This window comes from Salmo salar, chromosome ssa18 (genome assembly GCF_905237065.1).
Source record: "Salmo salar chromosome ssa18, Ssal_v3.1, whole genome shotgun sequence".
In the NCBI taxonomy this organism is placed as follows: Eukaryota; Metazoa; Chordata; class Actinopteri; order Salmoniformes; family Salmonidae; genus Salmo; species Salmo salar.
In genome coordinates, this window is record NC_059459.1 from 65,284,921 (window position 1) to 65,297,431 (window position 12,511).

At 43.5% G+C, this 12,511-nt stretch overlaps 1 protein-coding gene across 4 annotated transcripts in view; it reads left to right on the top strand.

The window, feature by feature from the left end:
* The first annotated feature begins 1,541 nt into the window (after positions 1-1,541).
* The window catches only part of LOC106577688 (FMR1 autosomal homolog 1), a 29,722-nt gene continuing 18,752 nt past the window's right edge, over positions 1,542-12,511 (top strand). For 3 of the 4 annotated variants that reach the window (XM_014156011.2, XM_014156013.2, XM_014156014.2), the window contains exon 1: positions 1,542-2,241. In XM_014156011.2, coding sequence (XP_014011486.1) covers positions 2,191-2,241 — 51 coding nt within the window. In that variant the 5' untranslated portion in view covers positions 1,542-2,190. The remainder of the gene's footprint in view (positions 2,242-12,511) is intronic. The other variant, XM_014156012.2, reaches the window with a different exon arrangement.

The window sequence follows — 12,511 nt, forward strand, 5'->3', positions numbered from 1 at the left end:
AGCCCAGCCAGAGCCTGGACTTGAACCCGATCAAACATCTCTGGAGAGACCTGAAAATAGCTGTGCAGCAATGCTCCCCATCCAATCTGACAGAGCTTGAGAGGATCTGCAGAGAAGAATGGGAGAAACTCCCCAAATCCAAGTGTGCCAACGACAGAGCAGTCACAGCACTCAGCCAGCATGATAGATGTTAATGTTAACAAAGAGCAAGATCAACCAATGACATTCCCATTCTTGCTCTTTTTCAACTAAATGGTTTATGTCACCATAGGTCTGTCAGACCCATGTGGCAAAGTCATTATAGCTGTCACTATTCTTGACCTGTGAAACCTAGTGTCTGGTCACCACAGCTGACCCCTCGGGCCGGGCCGGGACCACACTTCCCCCTGGTCCTCCAGATCACGCTTAAAGGGGAAACCTGCAGTTCAAACAATAACAAAGAGGCCACCAGACCGCTGTTTTTGGTAAAAAGCTGAGGGAAAGCACTAGAGAAATGTAACTACTCTCAAATTCATAGAAAGAGCTATGGATGCAAGGACAGACCATCTATTATATTAAAATGTATAGTTTTAACCATGTTTTAAAGCTATGCAATGTTTGTTTACAATTGGATTGTTTACAAACAATGGAGTAAAGCATGCTTATATTTTGTGTTCTGATGGAGTGCGACAGTTGAACTAAGCTCCTGCTGCATTAATAAGTGATATTCTTCCAGATTCAATTGGTATAGCATTATAGCATTAATTTCAAAGTCCAAAGATGGATGTAGCAACTGCTGATTAACCTCTTTAAATTATTCAGATCAGCACTACCACTCCGAGACATGTTTTGAATAGGCACCCTGGTCCATAATATTCATTCATGGTCCCTCAGATGGGGTTTTGTAACTTTGGTCCTTGCATAATGTACCAACTGACTGGGCAGTGATTGGTAGAGGGCTCAGTCAGTTGTTACAAGCGCTCCTTTACAAGTTTGGCAGGGGTAGGCCGTCATTGTATAAAAAATACCTCTTAATAACTAGGACTGGACATTGAGGCCATTTTTCTGAAAGTATGTCACTTCCCTTGCAAATGTGAATACCTGCATTTTCAATTTTTTATTTACCCGGTAGCCTACTAATGGATCTAAAAGAAAAACCATGCAAAGTGTACATTGTTGTTCTTCCACAAATATTTATTTTAGATGAATATGAATATGAATGTGGTCTGCACATTTATGAACGGGATTTGATAATTTTTCATAGACTACCCCTGGACTCAATTAAATCACACTAACGATGGGAATGTAGAGGTCCACAAAATTAGCTTGCTATAGGAGCCAGTAATTTGGGTAACATAACTGACAGGCAGTATCTCCAATAGAGATGCCTAAAATAGATATTTGGCTCAATTATTGGATGAAACACAGACCGGCCTCTAACTGTTAAACCAATGAAAAATATCTATATTTGATTTGCGGTCATATTGACCAATGATAAGTCAGTATGCTATTTTGGGTGTATCTTTGAAGAATGAGGGGTGGGATTATCGAGATCATTCAGTACCTCAGTGATATACTCTGTCGGCGTGCGTTTGAGGGACGGGCGGTTGGAGTATAAGGAGTTGTAGGGCGATAGTGCACCACAAACGCTTAGTTCGGGAGGAGACTTTTTGGCTAAATTATACTTCAAAAACAACAAAAGGAATCCCAGCGATGACTTAATACAGTAACTTCTCTTCGACTGCTGCATGTATACGCCTGTTTTGGCATCCCGCAAGTGACGGAATCAAGGTGTCGGTGATAGCTAGCTCCTTGCTAACATCTCCCTTTCACATAGCATCATTAGCTTTGAAGCACATTGCAACGAGACCGCCGCGGGCCCCCTCAACGCAGGACAGCACCTTGCTAGTGCCGTTGCACGCTAGCTAACAAAGGTATCGTCGATAGTTTGCTAACGTTAGCTAGGTAGTGAGCTAACGTCAAGTTGACCGCTGGAGACGCTAACGTTAGCTATTCGTTGATCCCATAATCAACACCCAACTCCCCGATCCCTTCACCCCTCTCCCTCCACCTCCCGAAACACTGGAAATCCACAAGCGGCCGGAGAGCGGCGACGGGCCAGCGGCAGAGAAGCTGGGGGTGGTACCGGAACCGCACGGAGTCGTAGCGGCTCAATCAGAGAAGCCCAGTCGTGGGGACCTACCGACGACTATGGACGGGCTGGCGGTGGAGGTTCGCGGTTCGAACGGGGCCTTCTACAAGGTAAATGAAATAGTGCAGTCATTAACGTTAGCTAAGGATGCACAACTGGTAAACAAGTGCAAATATGGATGTCGACAGTTTTGTTCTAACTAGCTAACAAATACCAAGCTAGCGTTGGTAACGTTAACTAACTAGCTGGCAGATTTGGTTAGCAGCATCATTCATTGAGAGTAGGCCCAAAAAATGTTAAGATCGCTATTCCTAGATTTTTGTTTTGTTCATCAGGTCACTGTTGGCCATTGTGGAGCACGCTTGTAGTGGCCTGGTTTTGGTAAATTCCAAATGTCTATTTTACACTTTGTTGGCTGTCTTGAGCTAGTCAGTTAACCATCTTCTCGGGGCACTCCTTTCTTTGGTAGGAGTTGCTAGCTAATCACTCACATTTGCTAGCGAGAATGAGGGCGGTGGAAGGATGGCAAATCTAAAATGTTATGAGATCTCGACCTGTTTGTTTACTGTCCCGGGTGAGACACAGCAAAGTAAGTAGCCTAACTGACGTAATGTATTTGATTCGTCTTTCTAAGCATGTACCTACCATAAAGCTGTCAAATTATTTCCACTTTCGCACATTGTTTCCTAACTAGTTTTTTCGTCATATTTCTCGTTCAAACGAGGAGGCTGAGTCAGCCTACGTTATTACAGTGAATCAAATTATTTACATTGATAGTCAGTCATATCATGCCTGTTTCCAAACATCACACTACAGTGACATAACCAAATTAGGTGACTCAACATAAGGGAGTCAATGCATTCATTATGAGGATGTCAGTTATTTTATTCAGTGACTCAAGTTGAGTCAAATGACTACATTTAACGTCAGTAAGGCAGAAGTCCCTGTGCAAATGCTTGCTGTAGTTTAGTAAAACAGACAGTTTGTGTGCTTGCAGACAGTTGAATAGGCCCTAGTGATTTGCTATGGGTTGAATGGCTCAGTTGAGCCTGCCTGACAGTAACTGAAGAACTGAAGCAGGTGTTGGTGGAACAGGTGATCCTAATCTCAGCACTCTGCCAGTCCAAATTCTCATTCACTCTGTCCTGGTTTTTTCTCTAGCTCTGTTCTCCCCTTGTGGTTTAGACCCCTCAAACTCGACTCTGGACCTCGAAGCCAGTTCCACTGCATTTATTTAATTGTTTCCATCTAATTAGGGACGGATTTAGACCTAGGACACCAGGTGGGTGCAATTAATTATCAGGTAGAACAGAACCAACTGGCTCAGGATCTCATAGGGTAAGAGTTTAATACCCCTGGTTTGGACTATGTTTACTCTCCTTCTGTCCCTCACACCTGTTCTGTTAACTTTGTGACATTTTGGCTCTACGGCCTGAAAGTACACAATCCATTCACCTTTACAGTGCCTTTCGAAAGTATTCACGCCTTTACTTTTCACATTTTGTTGCCTTACAGCCTTAATTTAAAATGTATTAAATTTAGATTTTTTGGGGTAACTGGCCTACACACTACCCCATGATGTCAAAGTGGAATTATGTTTTTCAAAATCTTTACCAATTCATTCAAATGAAAAGTTGAAGTGTCAATATGTGTTCAATCCCTTTGTTATGCAAGCCTAAATAAGTTCAGGAGTGAAAATATGCATAACAAGTCACATAATTACATTTACATTTTAGTCATTTAGCAGACGCTCTTATCCAGAGCGACTTACAGTAGTGAATGCATACATTTCATACGTTTTATAAATTTTTTTCTCCGTACTGGTCCCCCGTGGGAATGGAACCCACAACCCTGGCGTTGCAAACACCATTCTCTATTAACTGAGCCACACGGGACCATAATAAGTTGCATGGACTCACTCTGTGTGCAATAAGTGTTGAACATGATTTTTTAATTACCCCATCTCTGTACCCCACACATACAATTATCTGTAAGATCCCTCAGTCGAGTAGGGAATTTCAAACACAGATTCAACCACAGACTGGGAAGGTTTTCCAATGCTTTGCAAAGAAGGGCACCATTGGTAGATGGGTGCAAAAAAACCACATTGAATATACCTTCGAGCATGGTGAAGTTCATTACGCTTTGGATGGTGCATCAATACACCCAGTCACTACAAAGATACAGGTGTCTTTCCTAACTGTTGCAGGAGAGGAATGAGCGGTTGCGCCAGGATTTCACCATGAGGCCAACAGTTACAAAGTTTAATGGCTGTGATAGGAGAGCACTGAGGATAGATCAACAACATTCTAGTTACTCTACAATACTAACCTAATTGACAGAGTGAAAAGGAAGCCTGTATAGAATAAAGTAATATGGCAAAGCAATTCACTTTTTGGCCTGAATACAAAGTGTTATGTTTGGGGCATATCCAACATACACTGCTCAAAAAAATAAAGGGAACACTTAAACAACACAATGTAACTCCAAGTCAATCACACTTCTGTGAAATCAAACTGTCCACTAAGGAAGCAACACTGATTGACAATAAATGTCACATGCTGTTGTGCAAATGGAATAGACAACAGTTGGAAATTATAGGCAATTAGCAAGACACCCCCAATAAAGGAGTGGTTCGGCAGGTGGTGACCACAGACCACTTCTCAGTTCCTATGCTTCCTGGCTTTTGTTTTGGTCACTTCTGAATGCTGGCGGTGCTTTCACACTAGTGGTAGCATGAGACGGAGTCTACAACCCACACAAGTGGCTCAGGTAGTGCAGCTCATCCAGGATGGCACATCAATGCGAGCTATGGCAAGAAGGTTTGCTGTGTCTGTCAGCGTAGTGTCCAGAGCATGGAGGCGCTACCAGGAGACAGGCCAGTACATCAGGAGATGTGGAGGAGGCCGTAGGAGGGCAACAACCCAGCAGCAGGACCGCTACCTCCGCCTTTGTGCAAGGAGGAGCAGGAGGAGCACTGCCAGAGCCCTGTAAAATGACCTCCAGCAGGCCACAAATGTGCATGTGTCTGCTCAAACGGTCAGAAAGACTCCATGAGGGTGGTATGAGGGCCCGACGTCCACAGGTGGGGGTTGTGCTTACAGCCCAACACCGTGCAGGACGTTTGGCATTTGCCAGAGAACACCAAGATTGGCAAATTCGCTACTGGTGCCCTGTGCTCTTCACAGATGAAAGCAGGTTCACACTGAGCACATGTGACAGACGTGACAGAGTCTGGAGATGCCGTGGAGAACGTTCTGCTGCCTGCAACATCCTCCAGCATGACCGGTTTGGTGGTGGGTCAGTCATGGTGTGGGGTGGCATTTCTTTGGGGGGCTGCACAGCCCTCCATGTGCATGCCAGAGGTAGCCTGACTGCCATTAGGTACCAAGATGAGATCTCCAGACCCCTTGTGAGACCATATGCTGGTGCGGTTGGCCCTGGGTTCCTCCTAATGCAAACAATGCTAGACCTCATGTGGCTGGAGTGTGTCAGCAGTTCCTGCAAGAGGAAGGCATTGATGCTATGGACTGGCCCACCCGTTCCCCAGACCTGAATCCAATTGAGCACATCTGGGACATCATGTCTCGCTCCATCCACCAACGCCACGTTGCACCACAGACTGTACAGGAGTTGGCGGATGCTTTAGTCCAGGTCTGGGAGGAGATCCCGCAGGAGACCATCCGCCACCTCATCAGGAGCATGCCCAGGCATTGTAGGGAGGTCATACAGGCACGTGGAGGCCACACACACTACTGAGCCACATTTTGACTTGTTTTAAGGACATTACATCAAAGTTGGATCAGCCTGTAGTGTGGTTTTCCACTTTAATTTTGAGTGTGACTCCAAATCCAGACCTCCATGGGTTGATAAATTGGATTTCCATTGATTATTTTTGTGTGATTTTGTTGTCGGCACATTCAACTATGTAAAGAAAAAAGTATTTAATAAGATTATTTCATTCATTCAGATCTAGGATGTGTTATTTTAGTGTTCCCTTTATTTTTTTGAGCAGTATATTACTTTGTATCACTCTACTAATTTCCAGCATAGTGCTGGCTGCATCATGTTGTGGGCATGCTTGTAATTGTTAAGGACTGGAGTTTTTCAGGATAAAAAAATGGAATGGCGCTAAGCACAGGGAATATCCTATTGGGAAAATCTGTTTGTCTGCTTTCCACCAGACACTGGGAGATTAATTCACCTTTCAGCAGGACAATAGCCTAAAACACAAGGCCAAATCTAAGTTGATTAGCAAGAAGACAGTGAATGTTCCTGAGTGGCCAAATTAGATTTGACTTGAATCTACATGAAAACCTATTGCAAGACCTGAAAATGGTTGTCCAGGAATGATTAAAAAAAATAACAATGGGCAAATATTTGCATAATCAAGGTGTGGAAAGCTCTTAGATTTAACCAGAGAGTCTCAACTGTAATCACTGCCAAAGGTGCTTGAAAGTATTGACTCGGTTGTAAATAAGATTTCTGTGTTTCGTTTGAAACAATTTTGGTGAGGAAACAAATCTCACTTTGTCATTACGGGTTATTTTGTGTAGATGAGTGAGTCGCTTTTTATCCATTTTGAATTCAGGCTGTAACACAGACATGTTGACTTTAAGTCAAGGGGTATGAATACTTTCCGAAAGGCACTGTACTAATCTCCTCTCACTATTGTTCATATCAAGCACATGAGTGCGTTTTCGACATCCCTTAATTTATCTAGGAAACCTGTGAGAGCAGCACCTTTGACTTCTTTATATATACAGTATCATTCAAAAGTTTGGACACCTCTACTCATTACATTGTTTTTATTTGTTTTTACTGTTCTCTACATTGTAGAATAATAGTGAAGACATCAAAACTATGAAATAACATATTTGGAATCATGTATTAACCCAAAAAGTTTTAAACAAATATATTTGACCTTCAAAGTTGCCACCCTTTGCCTTGATGACAGCTTTGCACACTCTTGGCATTCTCTCAACCAGCTTCATGAGGTAATCACCTGGAATGCATTTCAATTAACAGGTGTTGCTTGTTAAACGTTTGGAATTTATTTCGTTAATGCATTTGAGCTAATGTGTTGTGACAAGGTGGGGGGGGGGGGTAGTAGTACAGAAGATAGCCCTATTTGGTAAAAGACCAAGTCCATATTATGGCAAGAATAGCTCAAATAAGCAAAGAGAAATGACAGTCCATCATTACTTTAAGACATGAAGGTCAGCCAATCTGGAAAATTTCAAGAACTTTGAAAGTTTCTAAAAGTGCAGTCGCAAAAACCAACAAGCGCTATGATGAAACTGGCTCTCATGAGGACTGCCACAGGAATGGAAGACCCAGAGTTACCTCTGCTGCAGAGGAAACGTTTTATTAGTTACGAGCTTCAGAAATTGCAGCCCAAATAAATGCTTCAGATTTCAAGTAACAGACATCTCAACATCAACTGTTCAGAGGAGATTGCGTGAATCAGGCATTCATGGTTGAATTGCTGCAAAGAAACCACTACTAAAGGACATCAATAGGAAGAGACTTGCTTGGGCTAAGAAACACGAGTGATGGACATTAGACCGGTGGAAATCTGTCCTTTGGTCTGAGTCCAAATTTGAGATTTTTGGTTACAACTGCTTTGTCTTAGTGAGACGCAGGGTAGGTGGACGGATGCTCTCCGCACGTGTAGTTGCCACCGTGAAGCATGGAGGAGGTTGTGTTATCGTGTGGGGCTACTTTGCTGGTGACGCAGAAGGTGATTTTATTTCGAATTCAAGGCACACTTAACCAGTATGGCTACCTCAGCATTCTGCAGCGATATGCCATCCCATCAGTGTGTGAGTGTGAGTACCTCACCCAAATTGGTTTGGGAACAAGTGCTCAGCATATGTGGGAACTCCTTCAAGACTGTTGGGAAAGCGTTCCTCTTGAAGCTGGTTGAGAGAATTCCAAGTGTGCAAAGCTGTCATCAAGGCAAAGGGTGGCTACTTTGAGTAATATAACATCAAAATATATTTTGATTGAACATTTTGTTTCCTAACTGATTCCATATGTTGTTTCATAGTTATGTCTTCACTTATTCTACAATGTAGAAAATAGTAAAATTAAAGAGAAACCCTTGAATGAGCAGGCATGTCCAAGCTTTTGACTGGTTATGTATTTATTGGGGTGAGAGGTAGCCTAGTGGTTAGCGCGTTGGGCCAGTAGCCGAAAGGTTGCTAGATCGAATCCCCAAGCTGACAAGGTCAAAATCTGTCATTCTGCCCCTGAACAAGGCAGTTAACACGGTTTCTAGGCCGTCATTGTAAATAATAATTTGTTCCTAACTGACTTGCCCAGTTAAATAAAAAATAACATGCATACATATACTATAGTTCAAAAGTTTGTCCATTAAAATAACATCAAATTGATCAGAAATACATTGTTCATGTTGTAAATGACTATTGTAGCTGTAAACGGCAGTATCTTTTTTAATGGAATTTCTACATAGGCGTACACAGGCCCATTATCAGCAACCATCATTCCTGTGTTCCAGTGGCACGTTGTCTTAGCTAATCCAAGTTTTATCATTTTAAAAGGCTAATTGATCATAAGAAAAACTTATTGCAATTGTTAGCACAGCTGAAAACTGTTCTGATAAAAGAATCAATAGAACTGTCCTTTCGACTGGTTGAGTATCTGGAGCATCAGCATTTTTTGGTTCTATTACAGGCTCAAAATGGCCAGAAACAAAGAACTTTCTTCTAAAACTCATCAGTCTATTATTGTTCTGAGAAATGAAGGCTATTCCATGCAAGAAATGTACAAGATCTTCAGTTTCTTGGCCAACGCTGTGTACTACTCCCTACACAGATCAGCTCAAACTGGCTCTAACCAGATTAGAAAAAGGAGTGGGAGGCCCCGGTGCACAATTGAGTAATAGGACAAGTACATAAGTGTCTAGTTTGAGAAACAGATGCCTCACAAGTCCTCAACTGGCAGCTTCATTAAATGTACCCGCACAACACCAGTCTCAACGTCAACAGTGAAGAGGCGACTTCGGGATGCTGGCCTTCTCAATTAACTTCTCAATATTGTTTAGTCCATTTTGAGAGAACGTGAAAAAAATATAATAATTAGGGGCGGGAATAGGCTTCCATAGTCTCTCCCTGTGTATTCCTAAAGTTAGGGATGCACGATATATCGGTGAACATATCGGTATCGGCCGATATCCGCTAAAAATGCCACCATCTGTGTCGGCCAATGTGCAACACCGATGTCAAAGCTGACTTGCATACCTAAATAATGTAGGTACATGACGTAATGACGCCACATAATTTGAAAGAGTAACAATTTTAGCGAGACAACTCAAAGGCGAAGTTCATTAAAGCCAAGATAATGGATTTCATTGCCCTTGACAATCAACCTTTCTGTCGTGGGTGATGTTGGCTTTCGCCGACTGGTCGAGCACCGGTTAACACTACCAAGTGCACTATTTTTCCGATGTTGTCCTACCGGAGTTACACAGTAATAGTGTCACTGCTATTAGCTTCATGACATACATATTATTGAATGCTGTTTAGGTCTTTGTGTCAAAAAAGATAGAGTAGCACTGTCAAAGCTGTACAAAAAAGTCAGCAAACACTGGCCACGAGCGATGTGTTTACAATACCACGTTGGTAATAAAGCGCAATTTGTTCGACCGCAACTTCTGGGGTAGCTAGCTTTAGCTTGATACCTCGCTAGCACCAATTCAACCAGCCTGAAAACAATGACCAGTAAAAACTGCAGCCATTTTCATTATTCTTAGCAATGATTTAGGAATCCTTGTGAGTAAGTATTGGATAGGTTGCCACTTGTTGTTCGCCTATTGAAATTGAACTAAAGTTCGTGAAAATAAATAGCTTGCCAGCTACCTAACCCTGTTTCCCAAAGCTAACGTTATAAGTCGCCAGCTTGCTTCACCTGGCTAGTGAGGCTCGACCGGACCGGGTTATGTGTTGTGAAGTTAGCCAAATTAAGGCATAGGCACAATAGTGGAATTTGCAGTTTGTCAATGACTGACGCAAATGAATACAAATAGTAGAATTATGCCATACTTTTATTTTGAAGGCCAACCGCAAAGTCCACTATTGTGGCTAATCCTTATTCTGGCTAGCTTAACATAGATGGGTCCAGCCATCATTAATCAAATAAGAATTGTCTTAACCCCAATTTATATTTTAGATGACAGCTATATAGTTAGCTAGATTGTCGTTTTGCTATGTTTTTGGGGAAGAACATTGTTTGCACAAGTTCCACAGCCGTGTGACTAACAGAAATCGAATGATGTGTCCCTGAACAAAAGGGTCAAAATCAAAAGCCAGTGTCTGGTGTGGCCACTAGCTGCATTAAGTACTGCAGTGCATCTCCTCCTCATGGACTGCACCAGATTTGCCAGTTCTTGCTGTGAGATGTTACCCCACTCTTCCACCCAGGCACATGCAAGTTCCTAGACATTTCTGGGGGGAATGGCCCTCGCCCTCACCCTCCGATCCAACAGGTCCCAGACGTGCTCAATGGGATTGAGATCAGGGCTCTTTGCTGGCCATGGCAGAACACTGACATTCCTGTCTTGCAGGACATCACGCACAGAACGAGCAGTATGGCTGGTGGCATTGTCATGCTGGAGGGTCATGTCAGGATGAGCCTGCAGGAAGGGTACCACATGAGGGAGGAGGATGTGTTACCTGTAACGCACAGCGTTGAGACTGAGTTTGATGTCATTGCAGGCAGTCTGATGATGTTGTTACACACCACCCCAGACCATGATGGACCCTCCACCTCCAAATCGATCCCACTCCAGAGTACAGGCCTCGGTGTAACGCTCGACCATCACCCCCGGTGATACAAAACCACGACTCGTCAGTGAAGAGCACTTTTTGCCAGTCCTGTCTGGTCCAGCAACGGTGGGTTTGTGCCCATAGGTGACGTTGTTGCCGGTGATGTCTGGTGAGGACCTGCCTTACAACAGGCCTACAAGCCCTCAGTCCAGCCTCTCTCAGCCTATTGCGGACAGTCTGAGCACTGATGGAGGGATTGTGCATTCCTGGTGTAACTCGGGCAGTTGTTGTTGCCATCCTGTACCTGTCCCGCAGGTGTGATGTTCAGATGTATCGATCCTGTGCAGGTGTTGTTACACGTGGTCTGCCACTGTGAGGACCATCAGCTGTCCGTCCTGTCTCCCTGTAGTGCTGTCTTAGGCGTCTCACAGTACGGACATGGCAATTTATTGCCCTGGCCACATCTGCAGTCCTCATGCTTACGGCATGTTCACGCAGATGAGCAGGGACCCTGGGCATATTTTGGTGTTTTTCATAAACAGCAGAAAGGCCTCTTCAGTGTCCTAAGTTTTCTTAACTGTGACCATAATTGCCTACCGTCTGTAAGCTGTTAGTGTCTTAATGACCGTTCCACAGGTGCATGTTCATTAATTGTTTATGGTTCATTGAACAAGCATGGGAAACAGTGTTTAAACCCTTTACAATGAAGATCTGTGAAGGGGGACGTTTCTTTTTTTTCTTTTGAGTTTAGATATATAGAGATCTATAGATCTGTTTTTCTTGAGCGGATAGTCATGGGGCCAAATAAATTGTGGACAGCAACTTAACCACAAGAAGCCCAAATGGATATATTTGACTGAAACAATAATTTTAAACCTTGCTTACATTTTGTATACGATCACATGTACACTATATATACAAAATAATGTGGACTCTCCTTCAAATGAGTGGATTCGGCTATTTCAGAGACACCCGTTGCTGACAGGTGCATAAAATTGAGCACACAGCCATGCAATCGCCATAAACAAACAAACTGAAGAGCTCAGTGACTTTCAACGTGCCACCTTTCCAACAAGTCTATCAAATTTCTGCCCTGCTTGAGCTGCCCCGGTAAGTGCTGTTATTGTGAAGTGTAAACATCTAGGATCAACAACAGCTCAGTCGCCAAGTGGAAGGCCACAAGCTTACAGAACGGGACTGCGGAGTGCTGAAGCGCTTTGCGTGTCAAAAATAATCTGTCCTCGGTTGCAACACTCGCTACCGAGCTCTCAAACTGCCTCTGGAAGCAATGTCGGCACAAGAACTGTTCGTCAGGCGTTTCATGAAATGGGTTTCCATGGCCGAGCAGCCACACACAAGCCGACGGTCACCATACGCAATGCCAAGCGTCGGCTGGAGTGACGTAAAGCTCGCTGCCATTGGACTCTGGATCATTGGAAACGTGTTCTCCTGGAGTGATGAATCACGCTTTACCATATGGCAGTCCGATGGACAGATCTGGGTTTGGCTGATGCCAGGAGAACGTTACCTGCCTCAATGTATAGTGCCAACTGTAAAGTTTGAAAGAATGTCTCGGGCTGTTTTTCATGGT